The 27,810-nt window shown below is 44.7% G+C and overlaps 1 protein-coding gene across 1 annotated transcript; it reads right to left on the bottom strand.

Annotated features, from left to right (window-relative positions):
- Positions 1–1,601: 1,601 nt before the first annotated feature.
- On the bottom strand, positions 1,602–26,090 carry B3GNT2 (UDP-GlcNAc:betaGal beta-1,3-N-acetylglucosaminyltransferase 2). Its single transcript, XM_031467111.2, has 2 exons — positions 25,844–26,090; positions 1,602–4,123 (listed from the first exon to the last, which is right to left on the bottom strand). Exon 2 carries the CDS (start codon positions 4,112–4,114, stop codon positions 2,921–2,923), a length of 1,194 nt encoding a protein of 397 aa, XP_031322971.1. The 5' UTR covers positions 4,115–4,123; positions 25,844–26,090; the 3' UTR covers positions 1,602–2,920.
- Between the last annotated feature and the right edge of the window lie 1,720 nt (positions 26,091–27,810).

Consider the following 27,810-nt stretch of genomic DNA (forward strand, 5'->3'; position numbering starts at 1 on the left):
ATGAGCCATCCTTTACCTTCATAAACTTATTCTCCCCTTCTGCTTCTGAGGGAGCCAAGGCAACCCAAAACATCAGAACTTCCAGATCACACCAATTGGGGGTAGAAAAGTAGGAGATAGTCAGGGTGCCTTTAATTCTAGATTCAACTTCAAGGGTGACTCCGACTTCCTGCCCTTTTCTATTCTCCCTCAACCAACTCAAGAAAGGAAACCAGGGTCAGGGATGGAATGAGTCGTTCTGGTCGCTTTCATCCTTTCCCTCTTAAGGCCGGGCTGGTTTATGAGAAGTCCAAACTCTTGCAATGCTCCTTTAGCCTTTTGACCTTCAAACTCAAGACCAACATGACTTGGGAGTAACCACGAAAAAGGTTCAAATACCAATTTCCCCTGAGGTTTCAGGTGTTGAACAGTTCCCTAAGAATGAATTAGACTCTGACGCTTACATCCAGGAGCTGGAAGCTCAGGTGAGAATCCGTCTCATGGGCACCAAGAGAGGGCTTCATAGATTTAAGGACCAGTCAGGACCAGAATTGAGCCCAAGTGTGTGCAAAGCTCTAAAGCCAAGTATCCCTGTGCTGGAAAGCCCGTGAGGTCAATGACCAGTGCTGTGGGCGCAGGTCATGACTGCAGGAGAACTTCCCCCAAATAAAGAAGAGCAGAGATCATCTCACCCACCAAGTATCATCAGCGCCAAGGACTTCTGTTCAAACAATGGCACGTGTCAAGTGGAGGCTCACAAAAGGCCCTCAGTAGCCCTTCCAAAGTGTTTCAAAACCTGCTACGTCTCTTCTGTCTCCACAGACTTGAAATCTCAGTGGAGAACCCATAAAAGAAAAAAATTAAAGAATTCTTCCTCAAAGGAGAAGTCTATTACCTGAGAAGGCCTGGCCAAGTTATATGGACAGAAGCAAATGGTGAACCAATTACTTGTGAATGTTCTTAGAGCTTCATTATTCTTCTCTAAACCTGACGTGCTGACGGAGCCCTCAGGAAGAGGTGCTGGCAACCACTGGGGCAGAGAGGTCAGATGCAGGCACATGAAGCCTTTAGGAGGACCAAGCATACAAGTCCCCAAAACCCACTTCACACAACTGTGCCCTCACATACACGGCCTCCACGTGCCCAGCGGGAGAGGACAGTGTGCCAACTGTTCTCACAACACTAATCCTTCTGTTTTTTGAGTTTCATCAAATGTTTACTTGTTTTTAATTGAACATTAGCAATTTCTTCTCAACCTAAGTCTAGGAAAGACACTTGAGTGATCAGAGGCTGCTCTATATTTCATCACTGCGGATACAAACCCCAAAATGGACATGGCTTACAATAATACAGTCTTTAAGATGGTGCTCCATGTCTTAAATTCCTTATACTCACTGGAAATAGGAGCATAAATAAATATTCATATCATCCTTTAAAGACTCTACATGGGAAAGCACTTTTACAAATTCTAAATGCAAATACAGATGACCCACTGGGACAGGGAAAAAGGTAGACTTCAATATTATGGTAATAGTTTCTAGGGGAAAAAATGGCCTCTTTGGGGTAAAATGCAATTAAATACAGGAAACAGATGATAGATTACTACACATTACACATGACAATTAAAAATACAGAGACTTTATTTCCAACTTCTTACAGTCCCCAGTTATCACATCCGGTAAGAATCCTCATCTCTATAAACACAAAAATATCTCAAGAAAGCATGTTACAAGATAGAATATATAAGCAATAGTTTGGTAGAATTTTATCAATTCTAGTAGTTCACATCCCCCCCCCGCCAAAAAAACCCAAATTTTAAAATTCAAAAATAACAATTACCTTTATTTAACACATTACACATTAACACTTAAAATATCATGCTCTAGTTAAATATATCATCAACAACACTGTATACAAATAAAATATTACACAAAATATATTTAAGAAAATGTTTTGGTCTTTGATCTGAACAATAAATAAAAACACAGGCACTTCTACACTGAGACAGGGAAGCAGTTGCTACTCAGAATAATTATTTTTGTATAAGCAACATGTGAAAAGACGGCAAGTATAGAAATCCTGCAGTTTTAAACCAACAAACCATTCATGAAAAGGTCTGCAACTTCAATCTTTTCACTTAAAGTTCAAAAGTTACACATGTTTTCCTGGTCCACAATGAAAAATCAGAAACATAATATGGTTGCTGGAGTCAGGTCAATCTTCAGTTTGAAGATTATGGAATTACACTCATTATTTTCAGATACTAAAAATAGAGAACTATTATGATACCATCCAGCAAACCAAATACAAGACAGTTAAACTTTCTCCTGATGACTATAAGACCATAACAAGATAAACTGGACGCCACATGGTGATGATTCTCATTCTGTAAAATCACTAGATTAGCTTAACAAAATACTGTTGGGGTGGAAAGAAATTTTGACAGAAGTCAATTTTTCTAGACAATTTGAAAAATGAGTCCAAATTTCATGAAAATAAACATAATTCCATTTCACAAAAACCAGAGTCCAAACAATGAATTTGTAGCCAATAGGTGTATGGACACCTAAATTGCAGATAATTCAGTCATTATAATGGGAAATAGGAATATTATCATGTGAGGGTAAAACAAAAATAACTTAAAGTGGTCAAGTTCCAGGAACATGATTTCAGATAACAAGGAGGGTAAATCAGAAACTAAGGCGCACTGGACAGCAGGAAGGGTCAGAGCCAAGTGTCTCACGACAACCTCCATAAAAAATCCATCTGCTCTCCCTCTTCAGAAAGTACCACACAGTAGGGTTTAGAAGCCCTCAAATGGACACTATTTATGAAGGCAATTTTGATGCTTTAACATAGAAATTACCCCTAATGTGAGAGAACACAACAAGGGAGCTATTCGAGATATGTCTTTCTATGCAAAATTTAGTTTGTATATAGTTTAGCAATTTAAATGAGCGTTTTGCAACCGAGACCAAATATCAATCATCTCTTGAGGTTTCCTACTGTGTACTAACATCAGATCTAGATAGGAACAAATGTTATTCTTGTTTTTCTCTTCTATATCAAATGTCCTGAAGCCTTTGTGTTTCTCTGGAACAAGGCCGAGTTTCTGAAGGCACATTCCAGTATAAACGTCATCAATGGGGTAGAGGAGGACCCGGTCAGTTACACTGTACAGCCGCAGGGCCAGGTGGCCCGAGTAGAGGAACCCTCCTCCCCCTGCATAAGGCGGATACACGCCAGTGTAAACAACTTCCGGGATGTAGTACTTCAGTTTCTTATCCCGATGAGGTCCAGCATTGTGAATCACATCGCCTATGAACAAATCTTTGGCTTTGTTCTTGGATAAGCTATTCAAGTAATTCAGGATGTGATGAGTGTTCACAAAAACATCGTCATCACCCTTGAAAACGAACTCGGCATTTGGGCAGGAAGTGCTCACCCACCTGAGAAACAGTACTTCTTTCAGGGACAAGTTGAAGAACGTGTCTCTGTAGCTCCACATGAGGATGTCTTGGTGCTTCTCACTCTCAAATTTCAGCATATCTGAAAGGTCGGGATGGTTGTCCTCTGGGGGAGTCTGGCCCAGCAAAAAGACTCGCACCACTGTTTGGTTCCCCACATTAGTTTCCTTGCCCCAGGATTCTCGAATTGCCTGCCTTCTATCGAAATGTGAAGTGAGGGACTTAATTGCCAGCAATAAGAAAGGCTTCTTTGCACACTTATCTGGTTGATCAATAAGCAGTGAATAATTTCGACATCTCAAATACAGCAGAAAGTCTTTAAATCTGTCTGGCAAATTGTTGAAATCTGAAACCACGGATGTGACCCTCAGGTCAGGTTCACAATAATTCAGATGGCTGATGTTGGAAAATCCGGATACTTCCCCTGTCTGGTTGGGCAACATGTTCAAAATGGGATTGTACCTCCTGTTCAGCTTTTCTTGTTCCCTGTTCCAATATGCTGTGGAAGGCTCAGATATCTTCCAGAACTTTTCTTTGGGTATTATTACTTCCCCCTTTCCATTTTTTTCTTGGCTACTGCTTTTGGAGACTTCCACAATCAAATAAATGAAGACATTTACCATCATCAGGATTCCCAACAACTTTATTCTTCGACGTCCAACACTCATTTCTCATATCTGAAATAAAAGAGGAGGACTGTATTAATTAGCTTGTTGTCCATTTGCACATGCTCCCATGTCACTTGCCTCTTTGTCTTTTTTTTTTTTTTTTTTTGGAGAGGGGAGGTAATTGGTTTGTTTGTTTGTTTTAATGGAGGTACTGGGGATTAAATCCAGGACCTCGTGCATGCTAAGCATGTGCTCTACCACTGAGCTATACCCTGTCCCCTCTTTGTCTTTATGTCCTCTCAGAATAGCAGTTTAGAGCAGATTCTAGACTTGTGCTGTCTGGGTTCTAATCACAGCCCTAACATTCTAGATTCGAACTCTGTGACTTCAGGCAAGTTGCATAACCAATGTCTCAGCTTTTCCATCTATAAAATGGGGATAATAACTCACGTCAGAAAATGGATGGGAGAGCTATATGCTTTTCTATGTAAGCGTATAAAACAGTGGCTGGCCCACAGCGAGCTGTACATAGTGACTGTTAACACTGGCTGTTTTTGACACCAAAGGACAGAGATATTCATTTACTAAATAATTCATAGGTGGTTCAACTTCCTTGCTTAGACAAAGAAATATACAAATCAGTGTGCTGCAAAGGAATGTGCTCACAACTCATAATAACAAATACATTTTATATTTGTTATTATGTACGCACATGTACAGTTCTATGTAATTCATTGATTCTCTATTTCTTCTTCTTTTTTTTTTTAACAGTGGTTGCAATCTTGAATTGTTTCCTAACTTACCACTTTACAGATGAGGAAACCAAAGCAGAAAAATTAAGACATTTGCCCAGGATTGCAGGGCTAGGAGGTGAAGAAGACACTAACTATACTGAGTGTTCAGAGAGTTAAAATGAAAAGACGCACACCAGCTTTATCTGAATAGCCCACAACTGACACCAACACACATACCATCAACAGAAGAATAGATTATGAAACTGTGATATATTCAAACACTGGAATAACCCCCAGCAATAAAAACAAAAACTACTGCTACTAGCAACAGCAGTACAGTACTAGCGAGAGACAGACCTCAAATTCCGTTTACGTTAGGTTCAAGAAGGCAAAATTAATCTAGGCCCTGCTGTCTATAGCAAGAAGGAAAAGAGAAATGAAAATGACATTTCAGTGAAATATCAAAGGCCAAGAATAGATTTCAGGCTGTGGGCAACAAAGAACAAAGAAAGAGCAATGAGATGGTTTGCTAGGGCTATAACTCCAGTCAAACACTCTGGAGATGGATGACCTGTCCAAGAACAACCAGTTAGATAAGCCTGACATTAAAAAGACAACCTAAAAACCAAAAAAGTGGAGTGGCAATACACTGCAAAGAATTTTCTTATCAGGTTAATTCTACAACTGAGAATGTATCCTTAGAAAACAATCCCAAAGTAGAACTCCTTCTCAGGCACTGGGCACTGTCTCGATACAGTGAGCCTATGAAGTAGGTATTGTTACCTTTATTCCCATTCTATACTTGAGGAAACAGATTTAAAGAAGTAACTGTGTCAAGGGCAGAGCTGGAATCCTAGCTAAGGGGACAGGGTTCCAAGACCACCATGTCAAATGGTAGCCACTCTTCTCTGACTTCTAGAACAAAGTGTTTTTTTTTTTTTCTTGCAAGGGGGCAGGGGGTTAACAAACACTGATTCTTCTAAAATTTCAGTACAGATTGTGAAAGCTGAAGAAGAATGGTGTCAAGGAAACAATTTGGTTGGAAGAGCATAGGATTTTTTTTTTCAAGTATAGTTGACTTACAACGTTATATTAATTCCAGGTCTACCACATAGTGATTTGACATTTTTACAACTCATACTCCATATGAAGTCATTACAAAATATTGACTATATTCCCTGTGCTGTATATTACAGCCTTGTAACTTGTTTAGATTTTGTATTTTAATCAAGGGTAATGTTTCCCTTTTTTTTTTTTTAATATAAGATTTTTAAGTTCACTGGGTTCTAACAAATAGCCCCAAGGTAGAAAAAGTATTTGTCATGCTGAGAATGCTATGAAGCTATCATAATGTTGAACAGCCCAGATTAGATCAACAGGAATTCATGAGCTGTTTCATGTTTCTTAACAACTGTCCATTAGATCCTAATCCAGTTGTTTGTATTTACCACTGATAAATAGTTTTGGTTATGGACATATAAGTAAAACAAGTTTTTAAAAAAACTGTCCCTACCCCATACCCACAACTCCCCCAGAGCCTTGCACATCTACAGAACATCGCAGATGAAGTGGGTGCTCTCAGCTCACTCAAGTAAACAGCCTCCCATCACCACCCACCACCCCACTCTCCCCTCACTTCTCAACCACTGCCCACCCTCCACCCCTCAAGAATCCCACTACTGAGCGATCAAGAAAGGGCCTTCTTAAGCTTCCTCCAAACACAGTGGTTTGAAGCAAAAAAAATCCAAACCCCACAAGATATTTTCTACCCCTAAATTACAGTTCTAAAGGGCCCCAAGTCACACACAACCTGAATAATTCAGAACGTCCACACCTAAGGCTAGAGTCCACACCCTCCTTAGGTCAGCTCTTTCTGGGGAGCCTTTGAGCACAGCTGCTGAGAAACTGAAGGTCTGAGTCCAGTACACCTCTGGCCACCCACACTACTCTGCTCGGGGCCTAACTTGCAAGGACTAGAGAGCTCAAATAGACACTTTGAATGTATTTGCGTGGGAATCTGATAGTTAAAGAATTAGTCATCTTTTTAGCAAATAAATCATGGGTGGTTTTAAGCTTTTTTTTTGGCTTCCAGATTTGAGACAAAACACTTTTCAAAAACAAACAACTCTCTGAATTAGGATGAACAATCCTAAAGTTAGAGTAGCACCTGACCCATTATCACGGGTCCTGTGGTCTTGCCCTTTTACGTGAACAGGCTGAAAGGAAGACAAGGAAAAGTATGAGGGTGAACAGAGAAAGACGACAAAGAGGAAAAACACCTGGAAGGGTTCTCAGAAAACACAGCACATGTTATGAACAGCTAACTACTTGGCAGAAATTTTCAACTCAGAAAAATAATATGGGTATCAGTAGAATATTCCTGAAATCTCTAGAGTCAAAGATGACAGCGTAACGAAGGGAAAAAGAGAAGCTCAGCACTTTACATAACAGGTTATGAACCTCTAAGCTCATTCTCCCAGGGAAAGATTCAGGGTAAATAATACGACATGATCCAGAGCAATGAGCCAGTTACGTGTCCAGGTGAGGGGGCAGAGCCATGGGTACCTGCCATCCGCCCAGAACTGTCTGAAGTGACGGTGTGAGGTTTCTTATCACTGAAAACACTGGTCCTTCTTTTGGGACTACTTTTTGAGGATTACATTAGGTTTGCTGACACTGGCTAAGGTTTCAGCTTCATCCACGGCAATTCAGGCTTTTTATTTCTACAGTCAGGATCTAGCCAAGACCTCCCATCCCCTCAGCCAAAACAGGGCTTTGTGGCTCTCAAAGGAAAACCACACTCGCCTTATGTCTGCTCAGGGATTCCAGTCTGCAGAACACCTTCCTGCCAATTTCTCATTTGTGCCCCGTAAGGGAAGCTGAGAGGATACCACTTTACCAGTGAGAAAAATGGAGGCTCAGAGGGGGTTAATTGAGCTGCCAGTTACCTAAGACTTCAGTGATAAGGCTGAGATAACACAGCCTTCAGGCTCCAATCCAGGGCTCTTTGGACCTCCTACTTCTACAAGGCACGGCCACATTCTTGTAACCTGGTCCAGGTCAACTGTATAGTTGCAAGGGCTGGCTCAAGACTGAAAAGACCCAAGGCAAATCATCAGGATACATCTGTTTGTTGATAAAATTCTCCCAAGAAAGGGAAATGGGAGTCTAGAAGCTCCCAAACCCTCTTCTGAGAAGGGGCCAGCCTTCCTTATCTAAACTCCCAAAATGCAGCTCGGGCTAACTCTTATTACTATTTCTAAAAGGCATTTCTTCCAAACCAACCTGAGGAGGAAGGATGGGAAAATCACCAAGATTCTCAGTTACACATTTCCGTTAGGTTTAAATGTCATCTTTCATTTGTGACCTAGGCGCAGCCCCTTGCATGAGAACTAGACACTTCCAACAAACCAAAGTTCGTGGAAAGGATAAAGCAGTGACCTCCATAAAAATATCTGTGGGAAAAAGCTCTCTGAATATCTGACTAAATATTCCCATTACAGACCTAAAACCAATTCCATGTCCTTTTTTGAGCAGGAAGTTACACTGCTCAAAAAGAATCTGAATGAGAAAACCTACCCTGAAGCTAGGGAAGATGTTACACAATCCTCACTGTGAAACACAGAACATTGCAAATAACAGAAATAGAAAATCCCAAATGCAAACACAGAACAGCCTTAGCTTTCACCTTGTACTTGGGAGTAAATTCTCCCCAACAGGGACTGAACAGTCTTCAAATTTCTCAAACACTTCAGCTGATTTTGTTTAACAACAACTTCCTTCTTTGCAATTCAAATGTTTAGAAAGGTAGGGACACACACACAAAAATGTGTGTTAGCTGAAAAAGGATTATGGAACAGTACAGATGCCATGCTTAAACAATGTGAAAATCCAGATAAAAGGCCACACAAAACCTAAACCGGTTTAATCGGGGCAGGAGGATTACAGGTTATTTTGAAGTTCTTTCGTGCTGCCACACCGTCTCCCCTCTTGAACAGCCTCTATCCCACATGTCTAGACTCCCCGGGGGGGGAGCAAGCCACACACAAATCCTGCTGCGGGGTCCATTTCCACAGCCCACATCACAGCCCGTGCCTCGGCCCCACAGTCCCACAGACTCTCCCACACAACAGCCGTCCCTTCCGCAGGCCCGCGCTGTCTGCCTGAGGCCATCTATTAGAAAGGACTCCTAAAAATAAGAGTAAAATATGAACACATCTGCTTTAATACATACTTAGGCGCCACTGGCTATGTCCCAGGTACCAGTGATCCCTATGAAGCAGATACCCACAAAGAGGTGACTGAACTTGTCCAAGGTCACACAGCTGGCAGACGGCAGAGCCAAGATTCAAACCTAAGCGGTTCAGCTCCAGAATCTGAGTTTTAAACCATGGTGCCAGTGAACACTGCAGCCCAGGCTTATGATTAAAGGAATGAAAGGGATGACAGTCTGATTTTCAATGGTTAATCTTCTTAAAAAATCATTTAAAATTTTCAAAGCTTTATATCTATACATTTTAACCCTCAAAGTACCGTCAGTCAATATGGGAGGCAGGGTGATATCGTAAGTAACATCTGCTGAATGACTATTCTACAGTCATTTTATTTCCCAATATGCAGTCCAAACAATCCCAATGTTTCATTCCTGGACATGAGACTGGGAATCACTGAAGAGGATGATCCTTAAAGGTTTCCTCCAGTTCTGTCAGCGAAGTGCTGGCCAGAAGACATTTAAAGTGGTCATCGGCAGCCAGAAGGACTCATTCTCACAAAATTCTGAGTCAAGGACCGACTCCTCCCCCACCAAGGGGCTCAGGCATGTTAGGTAGATGGCCACCAAGAGCTAGTGACAGACACAGCCAGCAACCATACCCAGGCCCAACCCAAAACCTGAGTACAAGACTGTTTATGTACCACCCTCCACCAACCTACCCAGTCCTAAGGTTAAGGAGAAAAGAAATGAAATGATGACATTTCACTGTAATCATAAAATGAAATGACCAGCCACTTCCGTCCAGGCAGGCTGAAGCTGGGAGGCTAGAAATCCAAGCCCCTGATTAGGTGTCAGGGGTCTAAGCTAGCAGCCTCCGTGTCCAGGGGGTCCTGCTTCCTGTTCCCTGTCCTGCACAAACTGGACACACAAATCCTCAAAGAGAAAGAACCCAACTCCTCTGCCATGTCATGGGGGCAGGGGACTTGAACGTTACTCTGCCTGCCCAATCACCAGCACCATCTTCCTCCCCGCTCCCCATCCTGGCCCCAGAATCCTGGCTGGAGTGGCTTTCTGAAATCCTTACCTCCCAGGCTGCTAACATATGCTGCATGGTCCTTGCCAGCCCTCTCCAGGTTCCACTCAGATAAAGAGACAAGGACAGTTTGCAGCTAAGTGATTCCGAGGGAGAGAGAACACACCCCAGCACTCAGGGTAGACAGCAGGGTGATAAGGGTGTGAGTGCAGCAGCTCAGTGGGAACAGAAGAGATGAATATACCTAGAGCTTGTTCCTTAACAGGAACAGAAAGCCTGGCCTGGGTTCTTGCCATGGCCGGGGAGCCCCAGGATTCCCCTACCACCTCACCTAGAAGCTGGCACGAAGAGGAAATGTGTGTCTGACTGCTTTCTGGTCTGCAAGTCACGGAACTACTACCAGCTAAATTCAAGGACTTTGGCTCATGGTCACTAGTAGTACCCTTCATGTTCAAAATTTAAAGGGAAAAGTATATATGATGAATCAATTCACCTACATGTCCCCACAGGTGACATTACACATCAAAGTGTCTGCTGGACAAGTTCTGGTCCCCACTGATTATAGTTTCCCCAAAGCCCAGTGTGGCTGATTTTCTCAAGTGGTATTTATCATTTAAAATCAAATCAATCACCAAGTTCATTCTTCAAATAACACATACAGAACTTTCAGAAAAGGAGGAAGAAAATTTAGTAAACAATGACAGGGAATTAACCCTCTCAGAGGCCATGATGCCCCTATCTTTAGTAAAACTGGTAAGAGTTTTAGATCTTCAGTCTACAAGATTATGTCATAATAAAACAAGGCTGGTAGATGTTCGAGGACAGAAATGTCCCAGGATCCATTTTTACTTTGGAAAGTCAGCCTGGTACCCTGAGTCAGACAGCCCAGAGTTAAATTCTGGTTATGCTACCTACTCGCTGTGTGACCGTATGCAAGTTACTTGTCCTCTCTGCGTCCCAGTTTCCTCATTTGTAAGATGGGGATGATATAACCTACTACACCAGTTTCTTGTCCACCAAGCAATGGGCACTCAATAGTTCCTCCTGGGTTCCGATTTCTCCACCAAACACTAAGCGCATTTTTCAAGTTTCGTCATTCATTGCCTTTCTCTAGAAACCCACCTGAATAAACAGTATTTTAGTCATCTGGTCAAGTTCATGGAATACAGGTGTTCAGTAGAAATTAGATTAATTAAATACACACTTTCTTTGAAGAAGTGACACTGGAGAATCTCATGTGTGCTGGGCAACGACATACATATATTTATGTAACTCTGCCTCACTTTATAAAGTACTATACTAGGAAGAATTTAAAGGATTTTCTAGAGTTTAGGGGCGATAAGGATATCAGAAGTAGTGAGTCCACATTAGACCTGGGGGTTGGGGCAAGATCTGAAGAGGTAAAATTGGGGTGAAGAGCCCAACCCAGCCCTCATTTCCCACCAGCAGCCCCAGACCCACCCATGTGGGAATGCAGGCACACGGGACTCAGAGGAGCTTCCTGCTGAGGGCTCCGTCCCTCCTCCGGCAGCACACCCAAGCCAGCAAGCCTCCACCCATCCCTAAATAGAGGAGCCTCCACACTTCCTTCCTGGTGAGGGGAGCACCTCCAGCAATTGTTCCCCCTACTGAGGCCATGACTGTAGAGGGACAGGGTGAATGTGCCTAAGGGAAGGAAGGCCCTTGGTAGACACTTAAAACTTGGGGGCATCTATTTGCCTGAGTGGGAAACCATTTCAGAAAAGAAATGCTGCATGTAATGCAGGCAGTCACTTCCTGGGAAGCTTAATGTGTCTGGAAGCCCTTGTTGAGAGCCTGTACGTGGCTATGGCTTGGTAAGTGTTTCCACTCCAAGCTCCAGAACCTACGTACAAATGGGTATAGTCTGGCAGGCTCTCAAAACACCCTGAGAGAAACCTTCTAGAGATTTCTCTCAGATTCATCCTTCTGTTAGCTTAGGTGGGCGACACAGGATGCATTTTAGTCTGGGTCCAACCAGGAGGCAGAAACCACATAGTAACTGAAGCAGGGGAAGTTCAAATATAGGATAACTAGTTTGAATAACTATAAAGATAAAATAGAACTCTAAAGGGTGCCCTGCACCGGATGAAAAGTACTGAAGCAAGGATTCATGGAGAAGAAAGGTTCAGTGCTTGCAGTAGAAGCTACAGGTGGCAGCTCCCGGGTGCCCAGGCCAGAGGTGGTCCAGTCACCAGGAAAGCAGGAGCAGCACTCTGGGGTGCAGGCACAAAGCCTGGAACACACTTATCCTTTCACTGTCCAGCACCCAAGAGCATGGAGCTACCCATGTTGACTGTGGACACTGTCCTTCTTTTTAAATCTTCACACAAAAAAGGAGCTCTGCTTGTTTCAAACGACCCTGTCGTTCACGTGCGAACTTCCTGATTTCCACTCCTCACGCCCTTTGACCATTTTCTATGTTGGCATGTTCGAATCTCATTAAATCTTCACAAAAAGCTAAAAAATGTGAAGCAATTATTCTGAGGTCACAAAGCTAATCCGGGTGGAGCCAGCACTTGGACCCTGGACCCTGAACCCAAATCTAAACTCTTACTCAAAGAGGATTTCAAGAATCCCCCAATAAAGTTGTACCTAAAAAAAAAAAAAGTTAGGAAATTAAATCCTGGCATTTGTGGGTACCTGGAAGATGTAGGTAGTTCCAAGGAAAGCCAGAGGGTCGTTTTATTTTTCAGCAGCACGGAAAAGTAATGACGTAGACAAAATCACCAGCTGGGAACCACCTGCTGGCGGAAGGTGCCCAGAGGTCCCGGTGTGCTAAGGCAGGCACCTGCCCTGCCACGGGTGGAATCCCTGCAGGTGTGTGTTAGGTATTTTTCCACACTGAAGGTAAGAGACTGGCATGGGCTTAAAAAGTGGCCTGGTCTAACAAACCCATCCTTGCATCAAGAGCCATCTACACAGAGAAAATACTGCCTTTCCCCCCACCTCGCCTCCCCTCCAGCACCACAGCCTGAGGCTGAAGGGATCCCAGCACAGTCCTCCCACCTGCTAGGGGTTGACCCCGAGCTGCCTAGAACCCAGCTCTCCCGGCTCTGAGAGGAAGGGACACCAGCTTGTGTCAGAAAAGGTGACGGAAGAGCAAGTGTTGGCCACAAACTGTGCCCTCTCACCCTCTTACTTGTTTGCTCTGGAACACGCACACACATTCCACACACAGGCCATATCCCGATTTCATGACCACAAAGAAGCCATGAGAACTTTTCCCAGGGCTGCGCAGCTCTCTGACTCCAACCAGCTCACTTACAGAAGAAGAAACCAAAGCACAGCGAGAGGCACAGAGCCAAGGTCAGCACAGGGAGGAGTCCCTGAGTGGGAATCATAGGTGACAAAATCCTCTTCTCACAGTTTATAGCTTCAATTCTGGGCCACTGACATACAAAACACAAGGCCAGAAAGGCCAATTGCCCCAGCATCACCTTCTGTGGTGCCTTCCCAGGTCCCTCCCCTGCCAGACTATGGTTTTATTACTTCCTCTCTGCAGTTTTCACACCTCGCACAATTTCTCTGACTTACCACACCTTGTTGGTAACAACTCCACAGGGCCCCCAGGGCAGAGGCTGGGCCATGTCACTTCTGCATCTGTGGTCTGCCCCTCAGACAGTACAATAAATAATTTTGAGGACAAGAAGGACATAAAAGGGGAGGGGCAGTAAAGAAGCAAGGACTAACTAAAGGAAATCTGTAATTCTTTGATCTTTTTTGCTCTCTTGCTCTAAACAAACCAGCGCTGAGTAATTTCACACCCAAGCCCTACATTTCCAGGCCCCTGGGATATCCTCCCTGGCCCTCCACTGTCTGTCAGTCCAGGCCACTCCTTTTCATAACCATCATAAGCCTTTCCCAATTCCTGCACTTTCCTCTCAATGCCCCACGCCTCCCCAACCAGGGCAGCATTACTGGATGCCATTTCAATGCAGGACATCACCTAAAGAAATCTCAGGAAAGTCTCATACGACTAAATAAATCTGTAAACAAACATAGGCCCAAAGGATGAGAGGAGGGGAGGAAGAAGGCAATTAAAAATTAATAAAAATGCTTAAACATAAATTACAGTACTGGGCTAGAAACAGAATCCCATTATACAAATTAAGTTATCAAACTGACCTTGTATAAATGCTTCTGGAAACAAGCAGGCCATGAGCCATGGCTGGGCAATCTCAGTGGGCAGAGGTGGGGAGGAGGAAGTAATTTGGTGCTTGCTATGTGGGCAACTTGTGCCTACAGTCAGTCACACACAGAAACACTGGCGAAATCAATTAAGAAAGAATATTTTTATATTTTTTGGAAAAGAATCTGGAAAAGAGATTACTGTCATTTTACACAGTAAAATGCATGAAAAGTTCAATTAAGACTAACTGAAGAAAATTAAAAGTTGACTTCCCTCACAGTTTTAGGATTGACTTTCAAAATTATATCATTCCTCACCACTTAATTCCATGGGTTGTGATAAATGACCACAAAGAGAAGTAAACATTTTCTTTAAATATTTTATTTTATTTTGGGGGGCAGGGAGGAGGTAATTAGGCTTATTTATTTATTTACTTAATGCAGGTACTCCCTGTGAGAAGTAACATTTTAGACTTTAAGACAATCACTTTAATGTTAAGCACTCAGGCAGCCATTTTTTCTGGCAAAGAGATTCACCTATGTCACTTCTGAAAGGTATGCTATAAACTCTTCCAAATCAATCACTGCCCTTCTCAATCCTATCAAAGTATATCTGGCAATTCTTGTCCCCATGAAATGTAGTTTCACAGTATCTCCAACAATACTTGCAAAACAAAAGTTTACATGTGTTCACATTTATTTCCAAAGTAAAACCATAATCTCAAAATAAACATTGTTCGAACATGCAGCCAGCTCACACTGCATATGGCATTTTAAAATTAGCCTTCTTTTGTAACTTCAATGATATTTAAATTAATACCAATGACATTCATTGCGTTTATCGTAAGTAATTTAATAAATTATCTTGGGAAATCTCAATTTCATGGCTGTTGGGATGAAGGCTGCTGGTGACGCATTTTGGTACAACAAAGGGGATGTTTGTTAAGGAGCATGAATCACCTCACCTTGGGCTCCAGGACTCCCTGCTTGGCCATGTGGAGTCTCTCAGAGAAGCAGCTTTGAGATAACTGCCTGACTTTCTTAAAAATACACATGAAAATCACAGAGAGTTGTGCAGAATTGGCATGGGCAGAGATTTACATAATGTTGTATTAAAATAAAAGGAATCAACAGGTCTGACATTTTGGGAGAGGGGAAAAAGCCATGAAATGAAGAAATGGGGTTGAGGGACCAGGGACACTCCTTACAACAAGAGAAATGAATGAGAGCACACCAGCCCCAACCTGTTCTCGGGGGCTCGACCATGTGCACAGGCCGGGAAGCGTGCCAAGGGCCCAGTGGGATACACGGTCCTGGGAAGTGCTTCCTGAGGTTTTCTCATCTTACAGATAAGTGAACTGAGTGAACTGCTTCCAGAAACTTGTCTGAGGTTCCCAAGATGGAGAGTCAAGGGAGGGAGCAGAAACTGGGGACCCAAATGGGCAGCTCCCAGCCCACCAATCCACCCCAGCAGCTGTCAAACTTGAAGACAGGCATGGAGCTGTGTGGCTGGCACAACCCAGATGGAGGAGAGTACACATCCCTCACTACGGGCTCTCACAAGACTCAATCCTAGATCCAAGTATGCTACCCTCAAAAGCCCCTTCTGGGCCTCCTGGGCCCCAGCCCGGCTTAAGAACTGCTGTCCTCATTCACACCATGGCTCACACTGGCTTCTCCCAGCCTGAGACATCCATTCTCTTGCTTCTTAATCCTGCCCCTATCCTTAAAGGCCCAAGTTCAAATCCCTCTGCCTCCTCCATGACAACACCCTGGGTTCCCCCAGTGCACAGTATTTAATCCTCTCCTCCTGGCACTTGGGGTCCCCAAAACAGAGGCCCCTCCAAAGGAGTACCAAGAGCTAGTTACCTAGAACCATCTCCACCCTCAGCAATGCTTCCTAGCCCGAACAGTTCCAGGTGAGCTGAGAGCCGTTCTCTTTAACACTGAGGGAGGCAGGACCAGGGGCTCCGCACCCTGGGGGCTGTACCAGTGCCAGGGTGGGGGGAGCACCTACCACCTACTCGCTGAGCACCAGGCACTGCTCCTAGCTCACACATATTGAGCATCCAATTAAAATGGGTGCTCCCCTGGGATGCCACCTCTGCTCCAGAGTCAAGGGCCATCCTCCTCCCAGAAGACAACCTTTCCAGTGACAAGTGACTCTGGGGTGGCAACTTCAGGATGGGGTACCAAACAAGCAGAATGATTCCCCCTCTCCCTCAGCTCCCATCTTCCAGATGCCTATCCTGTTTCTTTTCCCTTTCTCAAAGGCTGTTAAATTTCAACAAGTTACTGATAGATGCTTGAAGATTGTTGTTTTTAGGGTTATTTTTTAATATCAAAATAAACCATATGAATTTAAAATATACATCCTCAAAACAGTGACATTTTGGTCTTCTGTCCAAATGTTCTATTAAAGCAGAAGGTATTCAACCAAGATTTATGTCTACACATTTAAAGAAGGGATGAAATAGTAACATTGCTTTCTCTGGCCACCTGCCAAGAAAAATTTATGTTGCCAAAATAAGAGAGAACATGCTGTTTGCTCAGTATAGGAGCACACTGCTGAGCAGCTCAGAAATTGGGCCTCTTTTACCAAGCAGTTTAAATCACCTAATTCTACATGTGTCTGTGAATGTTACCTTCATATATCATACACTATCACCCCCATGGAAACATCAGGGACCATGGCAATCCCTGTGTCTCCCAGCACCGTTTGTTCCCCCTGTCCACTCCTCCCTCCCCCTGGGGGTCCAATCGCTCCGAGAAGTTCCAAGTCTCTACACTGATGACTCGCACACCCATCCCTGACTGTCCAGCACGGGCTTGCCCTCCCACTCTGGGTGGTGTCCAAACAGCCTTTTAGTCACGCGTGGGGTAGGGACAGAAAAAGAGAGGCCACTGTGCCGAAACCAGTGATGGCCACCTGAGGCTTCATTACATCACTCTGTGTATTTGCACTGGCTTGAAAATTTCCATTATAGTTTTTTTTTTTCCCCTCAAGAGGAGCCATCAGAACCTTGAGAAAAGAAAATTCAAGAGAGAAAACAGTCAGTTAAAAATAGGAGTATTCATGAGAGATATTTTAAGTTCATTTGAAGAAAATAATTCCTTATGTGGTGAAGGGAGAAGAAAAATAAAAGGCTGCATCTCATTTACTTAAAGAATAAAAGCTACATGAGTTCCTTATAAACAAGTATCAAATTTAGCTATAAAATAATAAATGTAAAATACTCTGTCATTAGTTCCAAAGGTTAAATATTTAGAGCAGGTGGTATTTGTACCAACCCCACTTTAACCCTTTTAATGTTAGACAAATAGATTTGATTCTGAAAACATCACCAGGCTTTCACTGAACAATCTAGAGCCAGACTTAAAAGTTGTTTTTTGTCTTAAACATAACTGTGCTACCCCGTGATCAGGACTCAAAAAAAAAAAAAAAAACAAAAACAAAAACACTTCTGAGAAGCATTTGGATGTTGAGTGCTTTTCAAAGAAAATAAACAACAATAGAATTCTGAAGCACAAATTATAAGTCAGCAAGTTTATGGTCCATGGAAATAACCTTGCTGGAGTGTTAACATTTTCATATTCATGACTGCACTGGATTCAAACAATCAACATAGGAGCTTGGCTGTGCAGGCTTTTTCCTATTAGGCAGGGGGTGGAGAAGGGGAGGGAACCTACTAATTGGGTTACCCTGGTTACAAAGATATTTGATGTCAGCTCAGGGACCCAAATCTGCTTCAAGCTCTCCACATGGACCAGTCTCCCTTTTCAGTAAGTCGCTCCCCAGTCTCTGCAACATTACTGTCCCTCTGACAGCCCTGCTGACCCCTGGTGTTCTGTATCAACTTCACCCTCCCCTCAGAGCTCTCCCTCTCCAGTAGCTCCAGCATAGGCTCCACCCCTTCTCCGTCAACTTCCTGAAAAGGTTCCATTCCTGGTACGCCCCTGTGTTGTACCCAGACCTTCCCAATCCCCTTCACTCTCTAGAATCTTTACAGTCCTCAGCCTCCACTAACTTCCCGGAGCACCTAACACTGCTGGCTCTCCACTGCCTACCCCAAGTTCAAGACCACCCCCAACCCCAATTCTCTACTGGTTCTCTTGCATTTTGGCAGCATTTGCTTCTGGTCCCATCTCCTGAAATGGGCACTCTCCACAGTCCTGGGCTCAAGCCTACTGCTGGGTCTTCCTTTGCCCTCCACTCCTGTCCTGTAGACCCACTACCAGACACCACCACAGTCTCCAACGTCCCGACGTTAAAAAAAAAACCCAGTATACCTGCATCTATGGGCCACTTCCTTCACACCTCCCTGAACTGGTTTCCACATCTCATCCCATGAGACTCTTTCTCTCACATTCCCTTTCAAATAGATCACACACATACACTTTAATCCTTTACCATCCCTGACCTGCTTTGGACCCTCAGTTTTCCCCCAGCAAGACTGATGCAGTGACCTAATTCAACAAATATCAAGCATCTACTTAAGCCAAGCAAGGTTTCGAACAGACCACAAAAAAATGAAGTTACGTGGTCGATTATCACAAAGTTGATAAGCGTTTAGACGCAATAATACAAAGCACAGCACGCACGCACAGTACCACAGTACGGGGAGAAAGATGGGGCCAGTCAGAGAGAGAAGGTGGAGTGAAGGGGGAGGGAAGATTCCAGGAAGAGGAAACAGCCAGTGCAAAGGCCAGAGACAGGAGAGCTCGAAGGCCGAAGGCCAGTGTGAGCTGGGGGAGAGGGAGGAGCAGGAGAGAACTGAGCCAGGGGCCTGACAGGTGACACAGAACTTTGGTTTTACTATGAGGGAGCCTGGAGGATTCTGAGCAGAGAAGTAGGTAAAGCAGTTTCAATTTTTAAAGATTCCTTCAGCTCCTTCCAAAACAGACTATTGCAGGGCAAATGGGAAGCAAGGAGTCCCATTAGGAGGCCATAAAATGACCATGATCACACCTGCCTCACAGCCGCCTCTCTGGCTCAAGCTCATCTTCTCAAATGCAAGCCTGACCATGACATGTCACCACATCCTCTCCACGACAACTTTCCACAGCTCCCCAGGACCTCTGTAACTATCGAATGCCACTTCTCTGCACAGTCACCGTGGCCACACTGTGTCCTATTACCCCTCCCTAAGCACCCTGCCCTTCAAACCCATGAGATCACCTGCCGTTTCCCTGACACACCACAACAAGCCTGCAATCCTCAACTGCCTCTGCCCTCCTTTCTTTGCCCTTGAGAAGTTATTTATTCATCTCTCAACGCTAAGCCCCATGCCACTTCCTCAGGAAGCCTTTCTTGGCTGCCCCCCAAAATGCACTTTCCTTGCACCTCTACCAGAGCACTCTCTCGTTCATTCCTGGTTAGAGTTCCCCCTAGACTGCTAACTCCTTGACAGCAAGAACTGTGCTGACCCATCTCGGAATACACAGGGGCCAAGCACAGTACAAGACATCACAGTGCTCAATCAGTGCATGCCAGCTAAGTGAACAAATTGATCCTTTTGTTATATTTCATCCTGAGGTCCTGGTAGGGGGATTGGGGTGGGTGGTGGTTGTCCAAGGACAGGTTCACCCCCTTGGCTACTGTAATCTGGAGGCCAGGGCTCCCTCTGATGGAGCCTCTGGGGACTGCATGGTACAGACACAAGTAGGGGCCAGAGTGGGGATGGAGTTGAACCCAGGCCTTCAAAGCCTCTGCCCTCTCAACCAGGTATCTCTAGGAAGGCCCACAGAATTTGTTCTACATTTGCCTACAGTGTTGGCAATGTGTTTTTCCTTGTCTCATTCTACAAGTACGCAGATGTAGAGAAAAGCTTCTAGAATGATCCCAACCAAGTTAATAGTAGTTAACAGTATTAAGAGATGATGGAATTAATTTTATTTTCCTTTACTTTATCTTGACTTTTTTCTCCTAAATAAACATCATAAGAAAAAAGTCTTTTAGAAAGAATGCCAAAGTACCACCAAGTTACCTTTAAAGAATGGCTCCAAAAATAAAAACGTATTAAAAAAAAAAAAAAAAGAAGGAACACATAAACACTGGAGACAATTGACTATACAATACCACTTATAGAGGAACACTATAAAAAGTGAAAATGTTTTAAATGGCTTGTCTGAAGCATGCAAGTAACAACTAGTCTTGTGCTTTCATTTCTGAATTAATTATTTCACAAAACATAAAGCAGGAAAATGTTGTTCTGGGCATCCTGGGTACTTACTGATGCCTCTTAACTAAATGAAACTCTTCCATGGGCTTCATAATCGAGTGTAAACCAGCTGTCATCACTGCACCCTAGCTCATAACACACAGGTGTCCGATCAGCTCTAAATGGGACACTTCAATGACTGTCATTTTATGCGTAACAGAGGAAAATGTTAATTAAAAATGATAAGGGACCAGGGGAAGGTCTAGCTCAGTGGTAGAGTGCCTGCTTAGCATGCAAGAGGTTCTGGGTTCAATCCCCAGTATACCTCCATTAAAAAAAATTAATAAAATGTAAAAGAAAAAACTGAAAAATAACAAGGGATCAACTATCAACAAATAATGTCTTATTTCAGCTAAATGCTACACCAACAAAGTGTTAAATCAACAAAGATTTGGCTTCTAACTTTCAGTAAAAGACCTACACAGCTTTTACAGGGAAATAGCACATTAAAACACAAAAGATGTAGTTGCTTTAGTTATCACCTTTTTAAAGAAATAAAAGGGGGACAAGGAAACTGTATGTCAAGGCATGATGCTAGGTATTTTATATGTGCCATCACATAATTTTCTTAGCAAATCTGAGATAGGGCTTTATCTCCCCTATTTCACTAACTAGTAAACTGAAGCTTAGAGTAGCTCATCACACGGTGCCCACAGTCACATAGTAAGTGGCAAAAATGAAACTCAAATCCAGATCTGTTTCACAAAAGACTACACATTCTGTAAATTCCACTTACATGAAGTTCAAAACAGGCAGAACTAATCTATGACAATATGAGTCACACCCTAGATGATATGTCAGAATTACAGTTCCCTCTAGGGGCTGGATACTGGCTGAAATGGGATACAGGGACCTGCTGCGGTACTGAAAACGTTTACCTCCTGACCTGGTGGTGGACGCACATTCATGAGCTGCACACTTAGTATCCGTGCACTTTACACACTCTACTATATGCTACACCTCAAGGTAAAAAAAAAGTCCTCCTCTGATCGACTCCAGGTTCACGCTCTTTAACCACTAAAACACCACATGACCATTTTGACAGAATCTGGCCACCCTCTAGAATTGATTCCCTTGGATAATAAGTTTTTTTAAACACTCTGGTAAGCAAAGTACATGCTAATCGCATTAGAGTGAAGACATCTGAACAACAAACCTGTTTTTAAATGCCACAGAATGAAAAGTAGAAAGTATCAATTTCCTTGCTACTACTGGGAATTTCCCCTCTGTAACCACATCAGAATAAAAACAATTTTGAACCTTGCTCTAAGGGAATGATCATAGATGCACAGAAAATAATTTGTAACGAAGTCCTTAGAGTTATCTATGGAAATACCTAAATCAGACTACACAAAATATTTCAAGAAATACGTTATAACTTTATCAACAATGCCCGCTCTCAAAAGTTCGAATTTCGTTACAAAAATTAAGACAAGGCAAGAAGACAAAGCTTAAGGGCAAAGACCATAAAACTCACAGCAGGGGCAACACGCAGTGAGTGTAAAATCTCTGTGCAGAGTTGTAACAAACAGAAAACTTGTACAAACAACTTTTTCCAGTAGTGAAGTAATTGTGTCACGTATGCCCTAATCAGTTCTCCATCGGGTAGCAAGCTCTTCCCACCTAAGCTCTGCTCAGACTAGCAAAGCCTCATCATCAGCTGGTGATGATGAAATCATTACATCAATTCACTCGAAGGCTAACCCTACACATACATATACCTCTTATTCAAACGGTAATTGCCTCTCCTGAGAGAGGAATTTATTCATCCTCCAAGTTGGAGACGTATTTAGCAAGCACCTAGTAACAGTTATCCCACCTTGGGGGAAGGTGAGAGGGAAAGCTGGATCCACACCTGTTGGGTGTATGTATGTGCTTTGGTCTTTACTGGGTGCTTTTGATTTTCCAAGTCAGGAAACACAATTTTCAAATGATCAGAGCCCAGTTTAAATCATGTTTTAACATTCCGTACACACCAAAAATGCCAGGCAAGTGACTGAAATGATTTTAGTTTCTCCTGACCATTTGCATATAAGATCAAAAGGCCTTTATGAAGATTTTGCAGTACCAGTAACTTATGCACCACCGCGGGCATGCTGCAGTGGGTTACATAACCAAGTATTATCCCAGACGCAAGAATGTCAATGTTTATAAAAGTAACCACTTGCATTTATTAATTTTTAAAGTCTTTAACAAACTGTCCAATAAAACTGTCAAAAAAGAAAGTAAGTAGAGTCAAATATTGTGGCTATTAAGCAAGTTAGGATGAAATTTAAAACACTGACCTGGTATGTTAAGAACAGAGTGTGATTCAAGCACATTCACAGCCCTGGTTCAGCATTCCTAAATTATGGTTTAAGAAAACACCCCAGGACTGTCAGAAAACATTAAAACTTAAAAGTTTTGAAGGGGAGCAGAATATGCCACCCCAAAATACGTCACTTTGACACACTGGTTATTTTGAACTAAAATTACTTGAGAAAACAGCCAGCAAAGGACACTCTGACCCTCCTTTGTCCCCCCTGAAAGCAGGAAATAAATCTCCCACATGAAGGTATCCTCCCTGCACCATGAGGGGAGAAGGCATTCTTATCAATAGAGATAGGAAATTCAGGGCTGAAAAGACTATACAAACAAACCTCGTTACTTCTTCACTAATTAGCTACCCTAAGCCCAAACTCCTTTGTTTTGTCAATCCTTCAGAAATTGGTTTCCTTTGGTCATTTCTTTGAGTTGTGTACTTTTATGGGATCCTGTACACAAGAAATCAAATTTGTTCTTCTCCTGTTAATTTGTCTTATGTCAATTTAAATATTAGAGAGCCAAAGAACTTAGAAGGGAAGAAGAGAAAAGTTTTCCTCTCTACAGTTTCAAAATTCGAGAAACAAAGGATTTACCTTTTCTCTTATCCCTGCCTCAGCTGAAAAAGTCCCACACATTTTTATCCAGAAATCTTAACTTTATACCAATGGTGCATCATGTAAAGCAAAATGATTAACTTTTTTGGATTCTCATTAATTCCTAATGTGACTCTTCTTTTTTAAAAAAAAGCCACACACTTCAACAAACTGTAGAGTGTAAAATCAACCATGAATTATCAGTTCCACTTCCTACTTTTAGCAAAACTTTAGTATCTTAGAGAAATGTGAATTGTGAATTTGAAAACAAGGAAATCTGCAAAACTACAAACCACTGATGTATACTCAGCTTTTCATCAGGGACTCAAGAAAAAAAATCAATTCGTAATTTTTATAAGCATATTATGTTTATTTTCCTCAAAAGGTTACCTCATTCCCTGGATTTTAAAAACTATCCACATTTGCCAAATTTGGCTGATTTCAGTCTCAGTCAGACAAATCTAAATGGTTATTGTTTTTGGTAAGGGGAGCTGATGTCTGGAGGAACTTCTATATTGATTATACAGTGACCACCACTTACTGAGCACTTCTTCACCCCCATGATGCAGAGCTAGGAGTTTGGCAAACCTTATCCTATTTGTCCTCGAAAACAATCTTGTAGAGCAGACACTACCATTTCCAAAACCAGACATGGAAAATGAGGCAGGGATGATAAACAACTTGTCCAAGGTCACTGAACAGTATGTGGCAGAATCAAGACCAGTGAACAGTGAGGGTGGGAACTTGGAACTCCCAGGGAGAATTAAGTCTTTTGTCATACACGTGCCATTTGCGCAAAAACTAAATGAAAAGCAGTGAGCTCCTGTAGGGAGATTCCCAAGTGAAAAAGCAGTATTCCAAATTGAAAAAGTACTTCCAAAGAGAAGACCTAAAGATAAAGACATCAGTAAAGGCTCGGCGGAGGAGAAAGGTTTACTCAATTAGAGTTCTGCAGAGCTCCCGAACTTCCCTGGTCTTAAAACCTAACTCCCAAATTCCACCAGGCTTACTAACCTCTACTCAAAAGTAACAGAAGGGGGAACTAGGACAGTGGGAAGAAGTGACCGCCCAGCCCTGTCCTTCCTCTGAGTCAGCTGTCAGATCCGCACGGGAGAGACCATGAGAAGGCTGGGATTGAGAGCCCCAGGCCTGGGCTGGGCTGGGCTCGGCTGGGCCCCCGCCTTCCTGGCCCCCGTCCTGGCCTTGTCGGCCACCTCTTTAACCATCCCATTACCTCCCGAGGCAAAATTACTGTGGAAGGATTTGTTATAACAAGCCCATATTCACCAACTGGCTTTGCAATCTGAAATCTACAGCAAGGCTCCAACAAGGGAGCGGCAGGAGAACATGGTATAATTGTTCCACTATCGTTCTACGAAGTTGGGGAAGTTCAGGAGGCCATGAGGGGCAGGAGAGACAAGACAAACACACCACCCCTACGTTTTAGGAGAGGGAGCCTCCTCGCCAACCCAAGTTTAAAATGTAGATATTATTTTCAGAGATGAGCTTTTCCTTCGCCACTTGTGGAGAATATCTAGGCTGTTCCTCCCCACTTGATGGGTAGACAGTGGCTTCTAGGGCTCCCCAGCCCTGAGTGGAGAATACAGTGGCCTGGAAATTAAGGTGACTCGGTTTTACTGCCTCCAGAAGGGTCCCCCTGCCGTCCCGGGGCAGCTGCCAGGACCTGAGCCTCAATACCTCAAGGAGTCGGCACCGAGCACCCCCACGCCCACCCTCCACGCCAGGTGTTTTGCAGCAGTCGGCTCGACAAGCTCCCCGCAGCACCCACCCTTCCCCCTGCCCAGGTTTCGGTCAAGTAGCGTGGTTAATCATTCAACACGGGCGGCGTGGAATATTTTTGTAGAGGTCAAAGCGAAAGGTTCTCCCTAAGTTTCACAGAAACTACCCTTTAGGGACCCGGAGGTAGCAGTGGTAGGCGGGTGGGGGTGGGGAGCGACTGCTGGCGGCTCTTTGGCTCACAAAACACCTGATCTCCCCATGCGGCACCCGAGGCAGCGCAGTGCGAGGGTGTGGGTGCGGGGGTGCCAGCGCAAAATTAAGCACAGCCCCCTCCCCAAAACGCCCGTGCAACCCAGATGAGGACGCCTGGCCCCAGATGCCCCCTCCCAAAGCCTGCATCACTTCGACGCGGGCTCCCCCGGAAGTTGGGGTGCAGCGGGGAGGGGGAATGTTCCCTAGTCCCGGGGGAGTGGAGGGTGTGGAATGGAGCAAGAGGCTTTTTAGACACGCTGCTGCGGGTTTCGTTATCCACTTCCTCTGGGGTAAGGAAGGTGGCCGGGGACCGAGGGGGAGTACGGAGACGCCTAAATGCAGCAGGAGACACCTAGAGACAGTTTCCTCCGCTGCGGCGCCGATACGAAGCCGGAACCGGCGAGGAACCGGGTTGTAGGGGGAGACAGAGGGGCCAGCGCAGGGGAAGCCGGGGACTAGACAGCTAGGAGGGAGCAGAGGGAGCCTGGGGAGGTGGGGGGAGGGGAAGTGGGGAGGGAGGCGGCGGGAGTGCACACTCTCCCGGCCCTACCTTGTCCGGGAGCAGCTCCTGCTCAGCGGGGCGGGGGCGGGAGATCGCGGCCGCATCCACGTCCCGGCCGCTCCGCGCGGCTCAGCCCGGCGACCGCCGCAGCTCTCGCTCCATGCGTTGTGCCCGCGATGGGCGGCCGGACTGTGTCAGCGGCGGGGTAGCTCCGGCTCGGCTCGGCCTGGCCTGGCTCAGCTCCGGCACTTGTTGCCGCCGCAGCCGCTGCGCCTCACTCAGGGTTCCAGCTCCCGGCGCCGCCGCCGCTGCCTCGGGGCTCCTTGGCCCGGCCCCGGCCCTGCCGGACGCGCCAATCAGGCCCGGCACCGCCCCTTACGTCACCGCCCAGCCCAGCCCAACCCGCCGCCCCGCGCCCCAAGTTTGGAGAAGGCGCCGCTCCTGCCTGTCTGCCAGTGGGTGCCTTGGGACCCGCCCAAGCTCGTGTAACACCTGGCTTCCGGGGACCCTGCGGGCCCACACCTAGAAAGCAAGAGGTTAAAAGGGGAAAAGCGGACCCCAAGAAGTAGACCTTGTGGGGAAAAAGGGCAGCTTAAATTTCAAAGAACTGTTTTCCAACTCCAGTCTAACTTAAATCCCCCTTGCAGTCGCCCCTTTTGTAGACATCTGATGTTGGAAGACTAAGTACGTGGCCTTGTGAGGACTCCAGTGGCCTCTTCTGGCCGGAGCCGGTTTGTGACTAGTGCTAGACCGAACCCTGGCCACCCAAGTGCTTGGGCAGATGTGCCCCCCCTCCCCAAATCCAGGGTTCCACCATGGAAAGTGGGGCTTGGGAACCAAAATGGGACTTGACCATTGCTCTCTGCCCACTTGGTACCTGCCGCCACCTCTTAGGTGCCCAAATGAAGTCTACTTGGCACTGCTACCCGATCTTCGGGTTTATGAAGTCGCCCAGGACATGGGGAGGGGGTGGTTTTAGTTCTCCTCTTTGTGCTGTCTTGCAGAGAGTTCCCTCAAAGCTCCAGGCGACTCTCGGGAAGCCAGAAACTCAAGGTACCCTGATGCTGGGCCTCGAGTCAGCGCCGCAGCCCAAGGGACAGGGTGGATACCTAGATGCAACCTTAATGGCTGAACTCTGACACACATACCTCCAGCTCCCTCTGGCTGAATGGGGACTTGGCGCCAACCACACCCACCCGCCGCAACTCCCGAGACCACTGACGCACCCTCCTATCCCAGCGCCCCCGTCGGCTCGCCAGAGCATTGCATTCTAAGGTGAGTCCAAGCTGTGGCTGACACAATTTTGAGGGCCCCAGGTGAGCCCGACGCGACCCTGGTTTAAAAGGTCCAGTGCAGTCAGCTCGTCCTCTACACTCCGCGGGGAGGTAAGCCCAGAGGCGCACCTGATAGCGCTCCCTCTCCTCCCTTCGTCCTTATCTCTCCGGGAAGAAAGCAATCCCTTTCAGATAATCTGACTAAGGAATTAAGAACACCACAGCCTCAATTATTTGCATTTTTCAGAAGTCCTTCTGAGGCAGAATTAACTGAAAGAGAAGGAACTACTAAAGTAGAAATTTCAGGTTCCTTTGAGCTCAGCTTACTCAACAAAGGGCCCTTACGCTTATCCAAACTCAGAGCAAAAGAGCAGGTTGCTGCTGGATGCCCTGAGCCACGTGGGTGCTGTCCTAGAAACAGGAATTCTGAGTCAGATCTGGGAAAGTTTTGATTTGCAGTCTTCAGACCTTTTTATTTTTCTGTTAATCACATGATTCTCCTAAGACTGGGACATAAAGGCCAAGAAACAGGTGGATTTTTATATATTCATAGAAAAACATCTGGAAGGAAGCAGACAGGCTGTTAACCACCATTATCCCAGATGTGGGATTGGGGTATCAGGAGGGGAGATGAATTTTATACCCTTATTGACTTTGAATTTTTTTTCCAGTTACATTAACTTTCATAATTTAGAAAACTAATAAAACATTTTTAAAGAGATAAAGGTATAAGAAATTCCT

The sequence above is a fragment of the Camelus dromedarius genome, chromosome 15 (assembly GCF_036321535.1).
Source record: "Camelus dromedarius isolate mCamDro1 chromosome 15, mCamDro1.pat, whole genome shotgun sequence".
Taxonomy (NCBI): domain Eukaryota; kingdom Metazoa; phylum Chordata; class Mammalia; order Artiodactyla; family Camelidae; genus Camelus; species Camelus dromedarius.

What these genes read in the sequence shown, in the direction of transcription:
- B3GNT2 (XM_031467111.2), bottom strand. Translation starts at nt 4,114, where the DNA reads ATGAGTGTTGGACGTCGAAGAATAAAGTTGTTGGGAATCCTGATGATG.